The sequence below is a fragment of the Aspergillus udagawae genome (genome assembly GCF_001078395.1).
Source record: "Aspergillus udagawae IFM 46973 DNA, scaffold_5, whole genome shotgun sequence".
In the NCBI taxonomy this organism is placed as follows: Eukaryota; Fungi; Ascomycota; class Eurotiomycetes; order Eurotiales; family Aspergillaceae; genus Aspergillus; species Aspergillus udagawae.
Window position 1 is genome coordinate 1,306,941 of NW_025091268.1, and position 22,815 is coordinate 1,329,755.

General features: G+C 49.7%; 4 protein-coding genes across 4 annotated transcripts; 1 reads left to right on the forward strand and 3 right to left on the reverse strand.

The window, feature by feature from the left end:
- Positions 1-396: 396 nt before the first annotated feature.
- On the reverse strand, positions 397-1,568 carry Aud_007261 (ribose-phosphate diphosphokinase; the record flags this gene model as incomplete). The annotated part of the gene is made up of 4 exons (XM_043292154.1): positions 397-823; positions 885-1,257; positions 1,343-1,434; positions 1,498-1,568. 4 exons carry the CDS (start codon positions 1,566-1,568, stop codon positions 397-399), a joined length of 963 nt encoding a protein of 320 aa, XP_043148089.1.
- A 1,002-nt stretch (positions 1,569-2,570) lies between these two features.
- tom1 (E3 ubiquitin-protein ligase TOM1) lies at positions 2,571-15,086 on the reverse strand (the record flags this gene model as incomplete). The annotated part of the gene is made up of 7 exons (XM_043292155.1): positions 2,571-2,665; positions 2,724-3,068; positions 3,139-6,984; positions 7,045-7,125; positions 7,178-11,008; positions 11,089-14,965; positions 15,039-15,086. The coding sequence occupies 7 exons, from the start codon at positions 15,084-15,086 to the stop codon at positions 2,571-2,573; spliced, it is 12,123 nt and encodes a 4,040-aa protein (XP_043148090.1).
- A 1,134-nt stretch (positions 15,087-16,220) lies between these two features.
- On the reverse strand, positions 16,221-19,788 carry Aud_007263 (peroxidase/cytochrome P450 family protein; the record flags this gene model as incomplete). The annotated part of the gene is made up of 7 exons (XM_043292156.1): positions 16,221-16,547; positions 16,611-16,737; positions 16,787-18,965; positions 19,017-19,209; positions 19,262-19,310; positions 19,365-19,462; positions 19,522-19,788. 7 exons carry the CDS (start codon positions 19,786-19,788, stop codon positions 16,221-16,223), a joined length of 3,240 nt encoding a protein of 1,079 aa, XP_043148091.1.
- Positions 19,789-21,707: 1,919 nt separating this feature from the next.
- On the forward strand, positions 21,708-22,774 carry Aud_007264 (trans-2-enoyl-CoA reductase (NADPH) TSC13; the record flags this gene model as incomplete). Its single annotated transcript, XM_043292157.1, has 3 exons — positions 21,708-21,744; positions 21,801-22,016; positions 22,092-22,774. The coding sequence occupies 3 exons, from the start codon at positions 21,708-21,710 to the stop codon at positions 22,772-22,774; spliced, it is 936 nt and encodes a 311-aa protein (XP_043148092.1).
- Between the last annotated feature and the right edge of the window lie 41 nt (positions 22,775-22,815).

Below are 22,815 nucleotides of genomic sequence, written 5' to 3' on the forward strand. Positions count from 1 at the left end.
AATATCCTCGGTGCTGCCGTCTAAATATCAAGTAGACTTCAAAGCAATCAAAAATGCACCCGGCAGCCATTCAGTCTCTATATATGTACAAAGGTATAGATTTCAAATTCAGAAGCAAAGTGCCTACTTTTCCCTTCATCCATTCTCTTGTGTCTCATGCATCATGTCCAGTATTCATGTTATAGATAGAAAAAGAAACGAGCAAAACCGAGGCTAACATGCCCTACAAAGCTCGACAAAAACAGAGCAAACTGATTGACAACTTCCGTAGAAGAAAACGCAAATGCAGTGGTAGAACAGAGCAGTCAAGAACAAGAAGCCACCTTCGACCAGTCATATTAGACAAGACTGGAGTTTCTCTCCAATGACTTCAAAATTCTCCGATTCTGCCCAATTCTACGCGACAGCGTGCGAGAACAGGAAACTCACAGATTCACCATTGTGTGTGCGTCTGCAAGCCTCCGCCAACGTAGGACTGATATCAATGGTGTCAATCTTGTCGCACATCTCCTTCTTCTCCTTGTGGGGCACTGTGTTGGTCACGACGACACGGTTCAAGCAACTGTTGTTGATGTTCTCAATGGCATTGCCGGAGAGAATGCCGTGTACGACAATGGCGTTGACTTCCTTCGCACCGTGCTGCATGACAGTGTCGGCGGCCTTGACGAGAGTACCACACGTATCAGCCATGTCGTCGACAATGATCGCGATCTTGTCTTTGACATTTCCGACGAGAACCATGCGAGAGACCTCGTTGGGACGAGGACGTTCCTTGTGGATGAGAGCGAATTGCAGGTCAAGACGGTCCGCAATCCCCGTAGCACTATCGAGGACACAGTCAATACCTTCGCGATCGCAAACTCAGGTAAAACAATCTTGCTTACCGCTTCGCACCACCGGCATCGGGACTGACAATGACACAGTTCTTCACATCCAAGTGTTCCCGGATCCACTTCAACATGCTAGGCTCGGCATACAGGTTATCAACAGGGACATTGAAAAAACCCTGGATCTGACTGGCATGGAGATCCATTGTAATGACATGGTTGCAGCCAGCAGTTTGGAGCATGTTCGCCATCAGTTTCGCGGTGATCGGCGCACGGCTCTTGTCTTTCTTGTCTTGGCGCGCATAAGGGAAGTTGGGGATGACAGCCGTGATGCGACGGGCCGAGGCAGTCTTGCAAGCGTTGATCATGATAAGAAGCTCCATCAATCCGTCATTGATATCGTTGGGTTTCGTGGACTGCAAGATGAACACTGCAGGGAGCAAGAAGGAGCAGGTTAATTCAATGTCCCGATACCATCGCCTGTACCACCGGACAACAGGAGTGGGAGACAGTACCATCCTCGTCTCGTACACTTTCACCAATTGTGACACTTGTTTCCGAATTCGAATACTGCAGGACCATGATCTTGGTCAACTCGATGCCGAGCCTGCCGTGAAGAAACGCTGTCAGTCACCGCACCGCAAGGCAAATATTCTGTGGACGCGCATACCGAGCAGCAACAAGATTCGCAAGTTCGGGATGACTGTTACCAGTCAAAAGCTTGATCGAATTCGTGGCCATGGTGTCGAAGGCTCAGAGTGACTGGAAACGGCCACAAAAAGAAAAGGATCCAATTAGATTCGGGTTCAGCTGTGGACAGCCGCTGGAAGATACCACTAGAGTCAATACGGTGTATATTCAGAACAAAAGGCGTAGAGTCATGCTAGGGAAAGATCTAAATATCGGTAAATGCAAGGAGAAAGACGTCGATAAAAGCCCCGCGGGCAACCAACTTTGATCGAACTTTTTTTTCCCCAGTCGAACCATTGCCGTCCCGTGACTTCTGCCTGCCAGTCCCACTCCGACTCACCGCCTTGTCCTGAGATAAATGAAGCATTGCGAGGAATCCGTTACATTCCCAGATTGACTGAAGCGCGGAGGCCAGAGGGACGCATGGCATCCTTGGTGCTATATAAGATAGAAGCCAGATAGTGTGAGAATGAAACAATACGCTCAGACAAAAGACGCGAGAGCTGCGCCATTAGTCTGATAATAGTAGTGGTCGATAATCCCCAGATAAGAGGAGATAAGATCATGCATATATTTTCGAAGGGTATGATGACAAGCACTGATCCTATGAGACCAAGCTAAAGAACAAAATCTTGTTACGCAGGAAAGCCTTGCAGGGGCGCTAGTACCAGAGTGAATGAGTGGGACGAGACTGCTTTTGTTTATTCTAAAAGATCCGGAACTACATACATGGAAAACAACTTCGAAGAAAGGTAACAGTGCATGGATAACCAGCCGTTCCTGTCCCTCATAGAGATCTGGTTGACCTGCACTTCAACCAGTACCCTGACAGGAGACCGTCCAAGTCTTAGGTCGTTACCCCCTGCAGTGCCATCCTGAAGAATTTGACCAGCATAAATGATACACACGAGCAAGGAAAAGAAAGAAAAATATCTTGAAACGCCATCAAATGCTAGAGCATCAGAGAATTAGAAAAGGAAGAAAAAAAAGAACTTGCAGAGAACCAGAAGTCATTATCCGACGAAAAGGATATGAGAAGAAAGAACCATCAGTCTATGCGAATCCGAAATAATCACTGCCAGCCGTCATTGCAGTATACAGACGCTGTCTCAAAGTCTCGTAGCTATCATATTCTGGAAGATCAAGTTCTGATTGCTCAAGTTAGTCTCTGATTGCCATAATCTCAATTTTATACCGAAGACTTACGGTTGAAGCATGTGTGCGAGCTTGGAAGACGATCCTTGTTGCCATAGTCGCGATGAATATTGAACTTGCTGACCCCGTTCATGCCTTCAAGTTCCTTGAAACCGTTGAGTGGCACTTTGCTTGTTCCTGTAACGAACTGCAGGAGTTTGGCACGTTCCTCCTTGTCAAACGAGCGGACAGCACGCCAGAACCACTGGATTTGCGGTGACGAGGCGGAATAGTTATGATACTCGGTATTCGCTTTCCAGTCGTCCACCTCAATCTCAGGGAGACCGGAGATAAGAAGTTCAAGCTCTTGTTCGTTGAAGATGGAAATCAGCTCAGGAGGAATGATCTCGTGGAAGCCTATAAAGATAATGAGTATCTGCAGTCATGATTGGATCGAGCAAAGAGGAAAGAAAGGAAAGCGGCATACCTTTCAGGAAATTGTCAAGCTGGTCCTTGACAGACTTGACCAAACGGTAATCCACCACACGTTGAACGTATTCCTCCTTATTCTCCTGAGTCACCGGGATGTTGCGGCCATTTTCTATGAGATCAATCACCTGCTTCTCGCCAAAGTCATCAGTTTCGACGGCAAAAGTCTCAGTGATGATGTCGGTAATATCGTTCTCTAGCATCCAGAGAAGAGACTTGTAATAATCGAGGTCAAGCGTTTCCATGTCCTTGATGGAGACTGATCGGCCGAGAATGCACTTGTAGACTGCTCGGCTGAAATGGCAGTCCAGAACGCGCCCTTCGTAGAGAGCTTTGCCGATAATGCGTCCAATGAACTTGAAAAACATCAGGTGCTCCGAGTTGACACCACTCAGGCGATTTGGATGGAACGTGGTACGATCAGCAGCAACGGGGATGAACAAGGCATAGTTGGGATTGAACATGCCACGAGCAAGAACCTGGAACCATTCTCTGGTCACACCTCCGGCATCGACGCCTTCCTCACCATGGAAGCGCACGTTCAACTTGCCGTACTTCAGCTCATCCGCCGACTTAAAGTACAGAGACTTGAAAGAATCGAGGAAGACTTGGTCTCTCCTGACAGAAAGTTGAAGAGGCGGATGAGGGTGGCGAGGCTCAGCTCCACGAGAATGAAGCTTGCGAGTAAAGTAATTGCGCTTGTTGTCAAACTCCAGAACCTTCGGATTTTTGACCAACAAAGAAAAGCTCCCACTCATCAGTCTAGGATTCTGACGAACAAGTTCGTTCAAAATCTTGCGATGATCTTCTGTGAATCTGAAAAACAAGCCTTCCATATTCAAACCGGCATCGGCCGAAGTGGTAGACACAGACAATTCTCGGCTGTTGCGAGCGATGGAGGTGTCTTTCAACGTCGTGTTCTTGCACACGACCATCAACGCCTCAATCAAAGGTAAGAGGATGGTGGCCACGTTCAGCATATTTTCCTTTTGACGGATGACAGTCAGGCATTCGCTGAGCTTAGTCCACAGAGGTCCGAAAGTCGAGCTCTCGTACAACGTTTGCAGGACATCTTCCTTAGCGGTAGAGTCAGGTTCAGGCGCCTTAACCTTATCCGCACGGTTGGGATCAAACAGATAGTCGAGTGCCGTCAAGACACGCAACAATTTGGCTTGGTCTGAACTGGCTGGTGAAAACTTCGCCAAAGCCAAGCCCTGCATGTCTGTGCCTGTTCGAGCTTGGTGGATATGAGATAGAAGTTCGTCCAAATCCGTTAAAATCGTGGTGCAGAGACTCAGGGCTTGGTTGACAAGTTCGTTGCCAATGACGTCCCTAGCGCCGGGAATAGCTGAAAGATTATTGATAGTCGAGAGCGTTTCTCTGAAAGTCTTCCCGTTGCACTCTCGAGCAGCCAAAATGTGGACAACTAAGCGAAGATTTTGATCAGGAACAACAGGAGGTTCAATAGTCTTCCTCTTCGGTTTCTCATCTTCCACTGTCTCCTTTGCTGTCTCGGCCTTGTCTGCCTCGACCGGCGCAGCGTCTTCTTGTGCTGTTGCCTGAGCAGCTTGGGGCTCTGCACCTTCCACAGTAGCGGCGGGCGCATCAGTCATGGTTGCGTCGGTGCCAGCTGCCGGTTCCATAGTTTCACTTGGCTGAGCTGCATGCTCCTGGTCAGCACTTGGTTCCGCCACCTGGGCCTGTTCCGGCTTTTTGTCTTTGCCTTCTTCTTCCTCTTGTTTTTCCTTCTCTCGACGAAGAAGTAAGGTCAGTGGCTGTGTAATGCTATTCAGTAGACTAGAAAGTTGTTCCATGCAGTTCGGATTTTCCATGATCAAGCTGCGGTCAAGTAGATTAAGAAGAGCATTCAGAGCAAATTTGTTTGCCTTAATTTCCTTCCCTTTGCCTTTGCGGGATGGCTTCAGTTTCAATGTGGAAGCAGGATCATGCTCCGTAAGGAAGAACCACGCAATGTGGGGATTGTACTGGGATAAGAAAGAAAGAGTGCCCAGGCACTGTTGCACAACCATAATTGGAGTAACATCGCTGCTGACACTCGATGAAGTGTGGAAAGCCATGTTACGCTTGACGGACTGAGGAGTCTTTTGGACCGAAGAAGGCTTTGCACGTAGCGAAAGATGAGCGAAACTGCGTTCAATCGCCGGGACGTCTACACTCCCATCCTGGAGGACAGACAGAAGAAGGCTAATGACCTCAATGCGATTTTGGCGATTTTCACACACGTTGTGAAGGATGTCGTTCAACTGATGGCGCGCATTTCCTTGAAGAGGCATGAACATCAGACGGAGTAAAGTAGCAACGCCAGCTTTATCGAGCATTTGGACAATCTGGCGGCGTTGTGGCTTCTTGGTCTCTTGATCTTCAGCTTGTTCATTTCTAGGACGATGATCAGCTCGGGTAATATCGCCAAACTGAGCCAATCGTCTTCCTGGCAAGGCGCGTGCCTCGGTAACAAATTCCGGACCTAGAGTCGCAAGAATTTCCTCGGGTTGGTCAGCAAGTACAGCTTGTCGCAAGGAAGGATCCAGGGTAGCAAGGAAGCTGGCAGCGTCCATATCTTCGGCGTGAGCTGGGGCATTGGCAGCCGCCGCTTGCCTGCGTGCGCTCTCGCGCTCTCGGCGGCGACGGTCAGCTGCTTCTTGCTGCAAAAGTTCTTCGCGAATATCCGGAGGCAATGCCTCTAAGAACTCCTGGTTAATTTCGCTGGGCTCTTCACCAGCTGCGGCAGCCTGCGAACGCTGCTCCGCGAGTTGTTGCATGATAACCTCTTCTCGAAGCTCTTCAGGCAGTGCCTCGAGATACTCAGGATCTATTTCCATGCCAGTAATATCAAGCTGGCGGCCGCGGATCGTTGTGTGCACTCGACGAGCAGGCTCTGACGGGCCAACTTCAGCCTGGGTCGATGGTTCCGCAGCCTCTTCCATAGCTGTTTCTTGAATGTCGTCCATTGGCTCGGAGACGATTCCTGCGGCTTGACGCTCTGCCTCCTGCTGCTCCATTTCTTGCTGACGTCGAGCGTTTTCTTCCTCATCCTTTCGTTTACGCTCTTTTTCCTCTTCCTCTCTAGCGATGCGTTCTTGACGTTCACGCTCGGCCCGCTCTTCCTCCCGTCGCTTGCGCTCCTCTTCCATCTGTTTTTCACGTTGCTTCTCTTCCTCAATTGCAGGCGGAACAAGGATCTTCAGCAGAGAATTCACGACACGCTGTGTCTTCTCGACGTAAGTGCTGCTGAACAGGATGCGAGCCTCCTCTTGCCAGCGACTTCTAGTGGTGGCCAAAGCGAAGCTTACGGCTTGAGAAGGATCGTCGCGAGTCCGAGCCGGAGGAGCCTGTGGTCTGCCAAGACCGAAGATGTCTTGAATACTACGGTTTGGTAAAATAGCGCGCCTATCGACGTGGACATGTATCCCGTCTGGACGAGTTATGACGCCGAAGCCCGGCGTCGCTTGTCCGGAAATTGCCTGCATGATTGCGTTCATGAAGCTTACCGGGCTGTCCATGGGAACAAGACGTCCGGTAGAGATAGGTTCCATGCCATGGACCCAATCGGTGAAAGCTTCATTGCCGGGCAAGCGGGGCTGCGCAGTTTCTGCACCCCGATCGGTTCGAACAAGAAGGGGATTCGTGCCGTCGTCGGTACCACGAGCGGGAACTTGCGTTCGATGGAATCGGTAGGGCTGAATTGGAACTATGCCATGGCGATTCGGGACCATTCCGGTAACGGCAGCCCAGGTCGGTTGGGGGCCGCGGAATCGCTGGTGATGTCCACGGTGCAATGGAGGCTCGTCGCCATCCCAACCCCACGGATCGATTAGATCTTCATCTATTAAATAATAATATCAGTAATCTTCTAGAGATGCATAGGCAGTTCAAGTCATCGTACCATCGTCGAAGCCTTGGTATGATCCTTCGTCCTCATCAATGCCCTCTAATTCCTCCTCAAGCTCGTCAATTTCGTCATCCTCTAAAATACTGTCAGCAATTTGCACAATTCCTATGGCGACCAGATCACTGACCGTCGTCATCATTCAGATCATCATCGACCATGTCATCATGCGCATCGCCGAGGCTGTCGGCCTGAAGATCCTCGACACCCCCTGCAGCTTCGTTCAAGACGCGGAACAAGTCGTCAAAACGCTGGCTATCACCACGACGATCTGCTTGCCGAATATCGGCTAGCTCGTCCTCGAACTGATTCATGATTTCCGCTTCCTCGTCATCTTCGGACATTTCCTCGCTTTCCCATTCATCTTCATCACCTTCCTCCAAGCTATCGTTGTCATGATCACCGGTTATCTCACCAGCGAGGATCTCGTCATCGTCCATATCGGACTCGTCATCTTCTTCATCGTCATCTTCATCGTCTTCATCGTCTTCGTCGTCAATCACGACTTCAATATCCATGCCGGAGTCACCCGGAAGGCCTTCGATAGGTCCGACACCCTCGATCTCGTCCTCCTCGTCGCTAACCACCTCGCCGTCATCTTCGGGCATGTCTTCATCGTAATCCATCTCGTCACCGTATTCGTCATCATACATCTCGTCGTCCTCCTCCTCCTCCGATTCTTCAGAGCTGGTCTCCTCCTCATGGCGAGGCTCCAGCATCCCCAATGTAGAATGGCGGAAAAGATCAGGAGTCTCTTCCCGGTCATCATCAAGATCAGAGACAGATGTGGCCGAGGAGATTTCGTCTTCCTCGGTATCTCCAAGAGTAGAAATATCCGACGATTCACTTAGGATGACGGCAGTTTGTGTAAGCTTGTTCAGCGGGCGCAGGATATACTTGATGACCCGCTTGGATGCCGGGAAGTTGAGGTCAATCTCAGCAATCGAGGCGGTCAAAGCAGCAATGAAATGCTTTTCATACATGGTCTTGGCGAGCTGCCTGGTGGAGGACGGGAAAGTCGTGTCACCCGAAACGAAGGCATACCCGCTGAGCATTTTATCGAACAGATCCGCAAGCGACATTAGCCTGGAATACTTCACATCCAGCTGTTCATTAGACGCATTCGCTTCCTTGTATGTCCGTAGCGCATGCTCCAAGACAAAACGCCTGACGAAAGCGAGCTCGGGCTCATCTTCCTCATTCGCATTCTGATCGTTGCGACGTCTTCCATTGCCCCCAAACTCACCAGTTTTGGTGCACAGAGCGACGAGTACCCGCATTGTCCAAGCAGAAGTGTTACTTCGCTTTTTGAAGGCAACTGATTCGTCATGCTCCATCGTGCCCACAGGCACGAGAACATTCAGCAGGTAATTCAGAATTCCCGACCGGGGTTTCGACGGCGTCGTTGCAAGGGGATCAGCCTTGCGCGAGAAATTTATGAACTCGACTTTTGTGCGATTATAAGAAGACAGCAGTTCGGTCAGGCATTGCAGGAGGAAACACCGGTAAATGTAAATAGGATGCTCGTCCGCCTTAAATAAAGGCTTTTCCGATTTCTTGGAGGTACGCGCACCCGGCAGTTCGGCGCTGGAGACGGACGGGGTGGGTTCATCGGTCGCCATTTCTATGTCGGTCTGAGTTTCTGATTGATCGTTTACAGCTGCATCCCCGGCTTCAGCTGGGGGTTCCTTGTCTTCGACATCCTTGTAGGACAAGAGCTCGGACAGTAGATAGTGGATAACGCCGTCGGGGTTCTCTACCACAGGTGGCTTCAAATCCGCAGCTTTACCCTTCTCTTTGTCATCCAATGAAGGTGCACCGCTTGCGACGTTATTATTGCTAGTGCTCGTGTTTTCAGCACCTTCTCGAGCTGATGAGGACCCTGGTGAGCCATTGGTCTTGTCCGACTTCAAAGTAAGAATCTGTGGGCGTTGACGGTTATCGTACCGCTGCAACTTCAGCTTCTCATTGGATACTTCCACGAAAAGTTCCGGCGACCTCAAGACCAGATGGTACATCTGTCGAACGTAACCGGTAGTATCGATCTGACGAGATGATTTCGACTCGAAATTGGCCACAATCTCGCTCCTCATGATCTGACGAATCGTGTCCTCGTCTTCGACGATATGTCGCAGGATCAACATAAATGCGCTCTGAAGTTTCTCATTCGTAGAACTCGATAGTTGCTTGACCATAACGAATAGGCGCTGCAAGCTTCGCTTCTCCCCGAGTCTGACAGCTATGCTGCGACTTCTGGTGAGAATGACGAGAATTCGACACACAGACAGAGCTAAAGTGTCATCCTTCCCAATCCTAGGTAAGATTTCGACTATGGCTTCATAAAGTTGAGTCTTCTGATCCAGAGAAATCAGAGGCTCCTCAAGCTGCGCCGGTCCTGCGTCATCAGGAGTCGAGTTGTCGCTGTCGGGCAGATTCCAACGAATTTGAGGTGGCTGCGCATCGTCTGAAAGCAGCTTCTCCAGGATAAGCAGCACATGCCCAATCCAAGGGAAAGACTCGTCTGCTGACTTTTCTGGAGAGACTTTGATGAATCCAAGGAAGGTTGTGAAACATTCCTTCAGCTCGTCCAATGTAGCAGTATACATGTCTTTGTCTTGCAAAACCAAGGCAAGCAAGTGGGCATAAGCTGCTACCTTTTTACCAGCAACTTGGAAATTGTCCATCTGCAACGAGACCAAAGACTGAACAAGAATCTCACCGACCTCTCTTCGGAAGCTCTCGGGGTCACTGTGCTTCTTTGTCGCGGACGCGATGAGGTCTGATAACTCGAAGGACACGTCATGGTGTTCATTAAGAACATCCAGGCAACGCTCGATCAGATTTGAGCGAACCTTTTCACGTTCCTCGTCCAAGTCTTCAACCGTAGTAAGCTCACGTCGTCTTGAGGATTGTTCTGTAGGTTGCTCTGAGAAGGCCGTTCCTGCCTGGTTCGAACTCTCAGATGAGTTTCCTGAGGCATCGGCGTTGCGAGCATTTCTATGCGAGGACATATCACGATCCTCGCCAGCCACGCTCTGCTCATCATTGAGAATTTGAGTCAACGCTCTGGCCAGAAATTCAGTCCCATTGCCAAGCTCATTATCGGGTCTGTCCTGGTCTTGCTGCTGGCGAGGACCGTCATCAGTTGACCGTCCGGATGCCTGAGCAAGGAGCATGGCAAGAGTGGAGCGTTCCAAGAATCCGCTATTGAAAGGCGGTGCGTCACCAAGAGCGGTATCTTCTGACGTCTCGCCACCAGCAGAATCAATATCTTCGGGGTTTGGTGGGACTCTTGGTGGAGCTCGCAACCGGTTCTGGGCCTTGCAGTACTCTTCAGCAGCGAGGTATACGTTGTTGCAGCGATAAAGAGCTTCGGTAGCCAGATCTTTGTCGAATCCTTTTTCTTCGTGTAAGTGACTAACGCGGTCCTTATTGACTACAACCGTCTTCCTTGTCGCTTCTGCTAAGAGAGGAGGAGTGTCGGAGCGACGAGCAGCCCCAGTCTCATATTCGCCGTCCAGTGATGAACGAAGGATATCAACTAGACATTTGACCACAGAGCTTGACGACTGCGTAGCAAAGTCGGAATTCCACAAGTCTCGAGCCATTGGCAATATTTCCATCCGAAGATCAACCAAAAACTGGCCAGGTTGAAAATAGTCCGGTCGATCTCGATCCCGATCACCAGTAGTAATGGCCTGTGTCTGGCTGGAATCAACGATGTTTTTGCCCGAGGCCAATTCCGCGAAGAAAGAGAGAATGATCTTGATGCCTCCATAAGCAGATGTAAGTCGTGCGGAAACATCACTCTCTGACTCAGGGACAGACTCAGGCGGCGTGAGAGCCTTGACCTCTCGCATGAAGACATCGCAAATCTCTTTCATGACTTTCAATCCGTGCCTTTTCTTGAATGCAGATAGAACAAGGGTGAGATAGTGCGAATGTGGACGTTCGGCTGTAGCTGTTACCACCAACAAATTAGTATCAAGACGACCGGTTAGATCTCGCAAATCTGCAAGTAGGAAAGCTAGAGCAACGTACCTTCATAAAGCAGATGCGAAAACGATGAGAGGATGACAATAAGGTAGGCGAATCGGTGCTTAGGATTGTCGCTTGAGTTTGGAGGAGTAAACTGTAATTGATTTAGCACAGCCCCAGCAATGGCGTCCGCTACCATCGTCGCATTCTGTCTTTGGTATGAGTCTACCCGCCGCTTTCCTATCAGGCCGAGCCCTAAGTTGTGGAAGAAACCGGTGATCGAAGAAGGCAGGGAACTAAGGAGATAGCGGAGTGCCTGCACATTCTTGAAAGCTGCCCCACCCTCTGGTACCTTGGTGATATCGTTGGACTGCTGCGCAGCGCCTTGCAGTTCAGGTCCACGGTTTGCTGAGCCTTCTGATGCAGGCTCAGCAGTGCCACCTTCCGCAGTAGGTAGTTCAGTCCCTTCGTTGGGCTTGTCCGTGCTAGCTCCTGCTTGCGCTTTGGTAGCCTGGTCCCAAGTGGCAGGAATATTCTTTTCGAGAAGGATCTCCTCCCAGACGCAAGCAGCATGCAGACTTCCCAGAGCCGAGACGAGCACGCAGTATCGATCGGCTAGGTTGACTTGAGCAAAAGCAGAAGTGTGTTGGCTAGGGCGGGTCTGATACAAAGGCATGGAGAAGATTTCACGAAGCAAATCTGTAAGGACAAGAGTGGCAGCCATATGCTTTGCAAAGTAGGTTCCATTGGTCTTCGCGATGTCCAAGATATCCTTGCCTTTCTCCTCGGATAACTTCTCGGTGCCTGGTTTAATCAGAGGTGTAAAGAAACCCGAATCCCTGGGTTCAGACCAGAAAGCAGAAAGACTGTTGACAGCAGTCTCCGCTCGCGTGACAAGGGACGGCAAGACCAGGTGCGGTTTGGTTTCCGCCAACATATGTACCAGTACCGTAAGCTCCTGATTTGCATCTGAATTGTGAAAGTCGAATGGAAGACTCTGCAGGGTCGCGAAATCCAAAACAAATTCAACAGCCCCCGATTCGATGAAAGATGAGCAATTGGCTTGGTTTTCAAAGAAAGCGCCGAGGAATCGTACAACAGGGTAGACGTAATCTGTAACTGTGAGGCCAGCTGCGTCCTCGTCCTGAGGTTCTGCATACTCTGGCGAAGATGGAAGAAGTTGAGTCAGATCCCCTAGGTTGAGTCTTCCACCGTTAGGAAGAGTATTGGAAGTCAATTCCCGCACTCCAAGGTTTCGAAAATCATCCAGGGATGCGTCCATTGCGGCACCGATCTCGAGGGCCAGCACATCGTAATCGCCAGAAATCTGAGGCTTTCCTTGAGGACCTTCCACCCACATCTTCGTTCCCATGCCATGTGCCCAAGCCTTGCTCTTGCATAGTAGACCGACCCGTGCTACCATTACAATGATGGCGGTCATGATCGATGATTTCAGTGCTGGATGATGCCTCACCAGCTCGTCGAAGGTAGTGCCCAATGACCGGACGAGGTTGTGGTCATCCTTTAGACACTTTACATGCTGGGGATTTTCGAAGATCTCAAAAAAGCTTTCTAACGCGTTCGAAGACTGAAAGAGCTCAAGACCAGATGAATTGAGACATATGGCCCCAAAAGCAGAGGGTACGCAGGATAGTGCTTCTGCAGCAGGCATGATACCAGGAGCAAGACGCGCATCCTTCGACCTAGCCATATTGTATTCTCGGTCGTTCTGGTCGCCATGTGGCGATGGACCACTCACGGCATCAGATGGCAGAGGAGTTGGTTGGTCACCAGGCTGAGCCTCAGGTGCAGCACCCTCCGTCTCGACAACGGGTGTTTTCTCTGGAGTCTTGAGCTCAGATGAAGTCACAGCTTCCAGAAAACTCTTGCTCAATCCTGCTTCAGCAATGACCGCATAACTGGTTGGTTCATTATGAATGAAGCTACTGAGAATGTTAACGGCGTTGCTCCAAACATGTGACCCGAATACGCGAGCATTCTCAAACACGAGCCGGAGGGAAGTCAGCAATTGAGGCGAGTCAATCAAGTTCCGCAAGACTCTATCAAATCCACCGCCATTGTGTTGCATGATGTGGTTGACAAAGCGGAACATCCATCGAAGGGTTTGTTGTTGGAAATATGGAATCTGATAATCGATCGACGGAGTTTTGTGCTGCGGGGGAAGTCCAGCACCGCTCGAGACACTCTCAAAAGATGTCTTGGTCTCGTAGTCAATAAGGTCTGAGATAGCGTCAAAGCCCTTCGCATTCGTGAGCGTCGCGAGAGCATCACGGACCGCATGAACAAAGGTATCAAGAAATTCCATGACACGTGAATAAACGCGGCGAGCCTTCTCAGTGCGAAGGTTCAGAATATCAACAAACATCGGTATCAACCCAGCTGAAACAAGAGTTTCCGGAGTTCGAGTGCTTGAACCAGGAAGCGTACGCAGAAGAGCGAGTAGAGCGTCCCGCCATTCATCCTGGTAAGCTTCGTCCTTGTCACTTTCGTCTGATGCTAGCTCGTTAACAGCCTTTCGAGTCAGGAACATGAGAACTCCGTGGTTGACATTGACGCTCAGCGCGGCACAAACGTCAATAGCTCGTGACTTGTGCTTTGCTAAAGCATCAAGCGCGTTCAGAGCCAAGGTCTGCAGAGTACGGGAAACCGGAAGATCGCCGCTTGCGCCGAGATGAACTAGCTCGCCCAACTGGTATGCAAGCTGAAGGCGTTTCGGTTGTTCATTATCATACTGCAAGATCCTCTGTTGGAACAGCGTCTCGGGATAGACATAAGCTAAGTTGGTAACTGCAAGAATTCGGATAGCAAGAATCTGCTCTCGAGTGGAATTGGATGTGGCCACACCCTGGGCGGTACGGATTCTGTGAAGTAGTTCGTACTTCGACTCATCCGGCAACTCGTCCAAATGTGCAGCAAGAAGATCTTCAGCTTTCGATGCCGAAACCTTCGAGTAAGGGATGTCAAGAACTTTGCCTCCGCGCAACGCTTCCTCATGTTTTCCGGATGGAGAATTGGTGACGGAGCCCGGTGACTCTTCCACAACAGTCGTACGACTTAGCTGGGGAGTAGGATGGGTGTGACTTCTCCGAAGAGGCGTCGGTGTAGTGGGAGGTTGTGATGGCAGTCCAACTTGCGCATTCTCCGATGCCAACTTAGCAGGTTCAGCCGGGGCCGAAGGATAGTAGATCAAGCGCACATGACCCCACTCATCCCAGATGTCAGATTCGCGAGTAATGGAGATCAAATCATTAGCATTATGTCTGGAATGAGCTCCTTTCTCCTTGCCTTTGGTCCCGGCAGTAAGAGGAAGAGGCGCCTTGCCGGACGTGTAAGGACGGGGGAAAGGTGCGGCAATCTTCTGCAGCTTCTCTAGGTCGATGTTATAGTGAGCTGCCAACAAGCTCTGCTGAAGATGGGAACCGCCACGCTGACGGGAATGGTATCTTTGTGCCAGGCAAAGAGCCAACCGGAGGGTAGACTGAAGAAGAGAGAGTGAAGTGGTGTTCAGAAGCTCCCCTAAGCGCTCGCTGCTGTTATACAAGCTACGATTGCCGCATTTCTCTAACAGAAGCCTGGAGAAATCAAGAATCGCTTCCACAAGTTCCCTATCGCCTTCCGGCCCATATCCCAACGCATTCAATTTGGAATCTGCATCCTCAGAATTAGATTGACCGTCGGAACTTGTGTACGCGTCGATCAAAACGTATCTGCCAAAAGGCTTGGTCTGCGGGCCGGCGTTGAGAGCATACTTCTCGATGACGGACGCGAGAATATCGTCAAAGCGGTTCAATACATTGATCCAGTGATATAGATCACCTCTGGGAAACGGCCATAAGCGAGAAAAGGTATTGAGGTGTAGGGGAAGCTCTGGTACGGAGATAGTCGTGGCACGAGCTACGAATTCTGTCAAGTATGGTGACTGGGACAGGAAAGAAATTTTTCAGTCAGCCTGCATTCCAGAGCTGGAGATCGAGCGGGGTGAATGAACTTACAATTGTCGCCTCATGCTTTTGGCTCGCCACCTTCTTAATTCTCCCCATGATGAAGTTTTAAATTAGACAGCAACTCATGAGGAGGTTCGCTTCACCCTTGGTTTGCTCCTCCTGGTGAGGGTGGGGAGGTCGTGAAGACCCAAGTCGCGCAGAGGGTCGCGGAGGAGCCTTATGACGTTTGGGGTCTTCTCCTTCCTCAGCAAAAGCCTAACGAACGGAGCAGGACTAGGGTAGAAGCAATTAATGTCGGAGATGGATGGAATGAATATGAAGTAAAAGAGGCTTTTTCCTCCAACTAAAAAAGTCGGGTTGGGTGAGGGAAAGGTGAAGTGAGATGGTGGATTCTGTTGCAGCTTTGGAAGTATCGATAGGCGTTAAAAGTTCAGAGAAACAAAGTGCAGGTCGTTTCTCTGAAACTCTAGCAACCAAATCGGTCAAGACCTAATGAGATGAGTATTGAGAGACACTCCAAAGCCGAGACAGGATGACAGGAGGCGGTGCAAAAGGTCAAAATGAAGGGTGTGTTGAGGTTTGGAAGGTTCGTGAAATTATCCAGATGATGGAGCTCTGGTGCTCTTCCGTTGCAAGCAAAGCAGAGAACAGCCCGGAGCGGGTGTTCTTCCCCACCGAACAACTCATTCACTGATGCAGGCTACACCCTAGAAAAACTTCAAAAACACCCATTATCCATGGCGGCAGGCATCAAGAAATTGTATAATATTCTTCATACCTCAATTATTCATGAGGCTCTCGCTGGTTTCATCTGACAAGATTGAAAGCTATCTTTTCCCGTATGATGTCAGGCATGTATAGTAGGGGCTGCTTCAAGACCTTCCTAGGGTATTTCTGGCTAAGTCCATCTTCGACCATGATGCTTGATCCCTTTTGCCCTTCCGCAGGAAGCCAGCATATGGCATCTGTCATTCCCAGCTACCTTCCTCCCTAGTCCTACACCGTCAGGAAGCAGTAGTTGGTGTCTAACATCCACTACTGGAACCAAACGCTTCAGATGCGTCGTCCATTCGCCCAGATAAGCAAATCGATGCCTTGTAAATTGCTATTTGACTTATATGTATACACAGAGAGACATTGAGAAACGCCAATTTTATGTCCAATATAACGGAGCCCTTCCAGCGAGCTGCGTCAGTCAATATAGGATCCAATTATTATGCACCGTCTCGATCAGTCCTTTAATTCCGGCAAATCGCCATCCCACTGAATCTTCATCGTCGTTGGGAAGGGGAAAAAGCCAGTCTGGTCCGCAGTCATGTACATGGCAATCCCACCAGGACCCGAAAGCTTCTTCAGGTGGCCTTGTCCACCAGGCGCCCGGCGAAGGTTATCCAGCCGTCCAATGACCTTTAGCATGGTCGTAAGCGCGGTTTTACAAAGACCAAGTCCCAGACACTGGTGTGCCCCAAAACCGAAATGCGCATATAGATTCATGTCGCGGTCGAGTTTAACCTTGTCGGGCTCTGGAAAACTGACAGGGTCCATGGAAGCCGAAACCTAGTGAATATATCGTGAGCAGGAGGATCGCCAATTGCGAATTTTGATTCGTGGACTACTCACCAAGTTACAAATAATATGCTGGCCTTGTTTCAGTGTGATCTTCTGGCCGTTGTCCTCGACAACTGTAGGTTGTGCAACCACTCGCGGCAAGGCAACCGACGACCGCATCCGGGCACCCTCCATGAAGCTATCAAGTGTTAGTAAACGAGGACGACAGAAAATTTGATAATACTCACTATCGCAACAGTAGATCGTCGGCTTCAGGGGTGTCTTCCTTGGCCAGCCGGTTGATCTCAGGCAAGTGAACGGAGCCCTCTTCTGAGAGGTAATAGTCAAGAGATTGGGAGAAAAGCTGTGCTTGGTTGGCTACCATTCCTCCAGCAGTTGGCAGAACGTGTGTCCAAACGATTTCGGCAGCTGGCTTCCCGCTGTCAAGCAGGCGCTGAATCATATGGACACCATATTCGCTAAGGACATCGTGCCGATGCAGACTATTGACAAGATTGGCAATGAAACCAGTCTTCTCGATGAGCTCAACGTTAGCCAGCGTCAGCTGGCCAAGCTGTTGCGTCACGCCCCGAGCCCCTTGGTTAAGCTCGAAAGATTTCCCAACATCTGCATCGTAAAAGATGGAAGTGAACACGACTGCCATGATTTGGTACAACTCCGACTCAGTGAAGATGCCTCGGGGATTGGATTCGGTTTTCAATGGCAGCGAAAATACGGAAGCACAGAAGTGAACCTGCGCCAGGTTTGCAATATCGCGGACGATATCAACTTGGTTGACACCAGCAAGCTTGTAAGAGTACCTGTGCAGCAGCTTCAAAGTAATATCCTCATAGAACTTCTTCACTTCAGTTTCCCATTTATCACGGTACAGGGCCTTGCCCATCATTTGACGCGACATGGCGTTCGGGGTCCTGTCACCGGATAGCATGAAGTCTCTGCCATAAGGCTGATTATTGTGACGCATGAGAAACTCAATCTTACTACCCCAAGTAACCTTGAATGTCTCCTGGTCCGACAATATGGACATGCAGGCCGAATGGGAGTTGATGAACTGGGGCGGGGGCGTATAGTTGGGGCGATCCCAGCTATACTTATCGGCGGTTCCAAGTTTGGTCAGGATCTTCTTGTTCTCGGATGGTATGACAAGGGGGAAGTGAGCATAGATCGAATCGCCCCTGAAGTGGTTCGGAAAAGCTCGCAAGACGAGTTTGTAGAAGACATGGGTCTGGTCAACCGAATCCTGAGGCTGAATCTCATTGTACGCCCAGTTTGTGAGATGTTTCGGCGTAAAGTCGACGGTGTGAAAGCGGTCACCACGAACCAAAGCGACGGCGTCCGAGAGAATGGCTCTAGAGATCGTAAAGTTGGTGCATAATCCACTGCCAGGGGCCATTGACTCTTTCGCGTCTTCCACAATGATACCAGGGTATATCTCAACCCGATCAGGATGGTCGTAGAGTCGCTTGAGCTGGTCTGCGACGTGTGGATCCGGGTTAATTTCTTCAAAAGTCTTGTAGGGAGCCAAATTGAAGTATTTCCTGAATTCGTTCAGAGTAGCCAGATTCCAGGAGCGGGCTTGTTGAATCCCAAGCGCCTCGATGCTCCTGAAGACGGTGGGAACATGCAAGGCACCGAAAGCACCCGCGCAGTCCTCGACGCTTTCCTCGAAAATCTTGACTAAATCATCGTCGTCATATGACCCATCTGCCTTGCGCTGCAGTCCAGCAAACGGACGCTCCTGAGGCTCTTCTGGTAGCTTAGCCTCCCACCGACCAAGTCCTCGCAAGAAGTCCTGTAAGGAGATGTTGCTGGGATCCTGTCCAGGGAACAATTCTTGATACATATCTTCAGTCCATCTCTGATCTCGCTGAGAGATGCAAGCATGCCAACGATACACGAGGTTGAACTCAGCAGCAACTTGATTACCAGTTGCTTGAGTAGCTGCGCTGCCAAGTAACCCGTCCTTCATTTCAGAACGGGGGTCCAAGCTCCAGATGCTGTCTGTTCTGTTAATATTCAAAATGGTGCGAACATAATCCTTCAGAATGATGTTGACGTAGAGGCCGCATGTCACAAGTCGACCGGTTTGAAAAAGATCGTTGTCATACTTCGCATATGCTGCGGTGTCGGACTCTTGCGGCTTTGTAAACCGGCCTCCTTCGTTAATCATTGCAAGCTTCTCAACCACGTAGTTATGGAAACGATTGAACATCATCAAAACTACGCCAACGCCCGGAGGGAAGCCCAGAATGCGCTTTGTCGAGAAACAGTCTGGCTTGAGCTTACCATCCTTGAACGTCCTGACGAGATCCTGTTCTTCTTGATTGTTGCCATACAAAGGTGACAGATCCAAGTATGAAGAAGTTAGGCTGATTGTTGGATCTTTACGATCCGTCTGGAATAAATCTGCATATTTGTCAGTCCCAATTATTGTCCCTTCATTTGCCCAAGACTTACCATGGATAATGATGGATGCAATGTAGAACAATACACTAGATATCTTATTCGGATGTTCTTTGTACTCTTTGCGTGCCAAAAGACAATCAAAAAGAGTTTCAGGATCTGGTAGGTTCGGAGACTGCGTGGTATTGGGCCGTACAGATCTTGCATACGGAGTCCCAGCCGCACCAATATGTGGCCAAAGCACGTTCTGTTCAACTGGTCAGCAAGCATTTCCAACATCAGATGTAATTGAGCCCTACATTGCCAGAGCCATCCGCTCTTCGGTACATTGCGTCACGGCCAAGATAGCTGCTCGTGCGGTCAGAAGTAGGCCACAGAAGTTACTCCACGAAATCCACGTACGAGATTGGTGGGTGCTCCAAGTCATTCCACAGAGTGGTCAAAAAAGTATTCGTCAATTCTTTACCAATCTGGGACGTTGAGGGTAAACCAGCGGCGAGCTAGCATGTGGTCAGATTCAATAATCCAATTCGCCATTAACTTACGCGCATAGACTGACCTGGACAACTCGCTCCATGATATACTTCTTGTCGTCCAAAGCCTCACCAGTCAAGGCACTCTTCGATACATCCACGAGAGTCTTGAGATCGCCCAGGTCAACGTGGGGAAGATCTTTGAGAATGCCTGTCTTCACTTGCTCGGTGACATAGGTGCCATCGCCTGTTTGGTTAGGCATAGGCCGCAGCGACGCCGAGACAACCTGCTCGAGCTGAGCCAGGGCCTTTCCAAGTCCACCATTGACTGAACCGGTTTGCTTCTCAGACATGGCGGATATAGTGTGCAAAACAAAAGTGGTTGGGATGAAATACAAATGCACTACTAAGTCACATCAGCACTGGACATCTTTGCGAGAAAAAAAAAAGGCATATAAGAGGCCACTATGCGCTTTGCTTGTGGGACATCATTGTGGGGGGTGATTTATATAGTGTGGTTTGTACTCACAAATTTGCTAAATATCAGATTCGAGGATATATGTGACATGCAAAGCAAATATCACACTAGATATACAATTTAATACAGCCAAACAAGCATACAGAGGCAATAGCTTTGCTTAGCAAGTAGGACCATCGAGGGGCCAGAGGACTGGAAAGAAATTGAAAAGTGAAATGGGGCCTCTTGGGACCAATGTCCCATTAAGTATGAATAATTGCTCATGGACATAGGAGTACCGAATTATCATGCGGCAGCAGCAGTGAGAAACAAGTGCGGCTGAAGGAGCCTTGCTCATGGCTGACGGGGCCAGCAATAATCAACCCCATAATCATCATCACTGACAAAGCCACGGCCATGGCGACTAAAGCCCCACAGGAGAGTGTGCGCGATATGGCCATTTGATTCGTGCATGCACAAGAAGACCAACTTAGTTTGGCTGTCAGCTGGGGACATTGCCCATGGCTGAGAAACAGGCCAGAACATGGCTGATGGCAACAGCCTGGAGAGCTGAAAGACTAATGAATAGTTATCAGTAAAGAATGGAACATACTCCTATGAAGGATGAATTTGCAGTCCACATCAAGTGCAATCTATCATAATAGCGCTCGTTCATCAATGATGAAGATCCTGCAAGGGGTTTGCCATTTTCGCCAACCACTGCTGCTGCAGTTCTTACAAAAGCTGAGAATATGTCTGAAGGGAAAGATAACCCGGTTGATCTGCGAATGGTGGGTTGCCGCTCTACCAACACCTTGGTTGGCAAATGCGCAATCATATTGTCATAAGTTCATAAGTCAATAATTGAACGAGACACGAGGATAGGTCAATTCCAGATTCCAGATTCCAGATCCCCCGATCCCCGTCCGCTCATGAGTCGTGACGCAGCTGATAGGCTGCTCATGTGATTTCCTGATCATCAAAAGCTGTATCAAGGCAACAGTTTCTTCCGGATATACAGATATAACAGTTTCTACATTCAAATCACTTAAGATTGGCTGAGAAGGAATGGTGATTGAAGCCGACGGCAGTGGGACCCTTATGCAAGCTAAATTGCCCCTAAAATAGTCCCGTAAGAACGAGGCTGGCTGAGTCGTCCAATTCACAGTGGTCCGCTTAGCGGGTAGTACATAGGTAATTCATATACTGGAACTCGACAGGCAACGGAGAAGGCCGGCTGACAGGCTGACATCGAGCAGGGGCCGAGGCGCTCCTTGGTGCTACGATAGCTGACTGAGGTCAATTAGTGTGTCCCTATCTAGGTAGGTACATGTTGAAGGCCGCATTTAATCGTAACATTATCTCTATGTAAACATTCTTTTCTCACTGCTGTTAATTGAATGCATGCGCCCCCACCAACCTGCCCCCACCCGTAGTCATTCTTTTTCGATGGAAGTCTAAGGACACGAATTATTCTCAATATGGCACAACGCAGCGTCGTGTGCCCTCGACTCCCAACTCAGTCTCGAGGGTAAGTGCGTCAAGTTCTTCCGAAACATGTCACTCATTGAAATCACGTGACCAGAGACTTGCCGAGGTGCCTGAATACAGTGATGGATCCAAAACCGTGGACACTACGGAGTAGTTGTTTGTTAGCCTGAAGTATTTGCGGATCAGCAAGACTGCAGACAGTAGAATCTCGACCATCATCTCCTCACCCTTGTTGTTGCGGAGTGTGTTCACCTCACTTTCGACCGAGTTTACGGGCACGAGCTATCGTGAGATCAGAAAGGAGTGCGATCGCGTTCAATTCCGATGGCGTCGACAATCACGTTGGTCGTTCAACCGAGGGGTGCGCTTTCATCCTCGATCTAAGCATTTGCAGCGCACTGATTCTTTTGCTTCCAGGAAAACCCATTAGGAAGCTTCCCAAGGAACTTCAGATTGGTCCCAATGCTTCTACACAAGAAATTTATAGCTCACTCGCGGAAGCTTCGGGCTTCTCCATCCACCGTCTGAGGATTACCAAGGGCAGCGACCGAACAGTTGTCCCCAATTCGAAGGGCACAAATGTCAATGACATTGGACTCAGGGATCAGAGTGTAGTTCATGTCAAGGATCTGGGTATGTCGAAATTTGATCCAGCTATACTCTCTGAACACGATGAGAACTAACTTGGTATTTTGCATCACCTTTCAGGCCCCCAAATTGCATGGCGCACAGTCTTCATTATCGAGTACCTGGGGCCTCTTCTCATCCATCCTCTATTTTTGTTCCCTCTCCGGCCATATATCTACTACAACTTCGACAAGCCTCTACCCGAGCCTTCCAACCTGCAGCTACTGATCTGCGGGCTTTTAACCGTGCACTTTGTCAAGCGAGAGCTCGAGACTCTCTTTGTCCACCGTTTCAGCAATGCTACGATGCCTGCCAGTCATATCTTCAGGAACAGCGGTCACTACTGGGTCCTTGCCGGCTTCAACATCGCATACTGGATTTTCCGCCCGGACGCGGCTGCTGCTACCAACAAACCCAACCCAGCCCTCCTCTACAGCGGTCTTGCCCTCTTCGTCTTCGGCGAACTGGCCAATTTGAATACCCATCTGGTGCTTCGCGACCTGCGTCGACCCGGTACCACCGAAAGGGGCATCCCATCCGGATTCGGATTCAACCTTGTGACTTGCCCCAATTACTTGTTCGAGATCATTGCCTGGATTGGCGTCTATTTGGTCAGCGGAATGAGTTGGAGTGTCTTGTTCTTCATCGCTGTTGGAGCTTCTACAATGGCTAGCTGGGCCGCCAAGAAGGAACGCCGCTATCGCAAAGAGTTCGGTGACAAGTACAAGCGCAAGAGGTTTGTCATAATTCCCGGAATCTTCTAAGTATATCCGGTGATTGGACCTTGGAAAGCCAGCCATTCCCG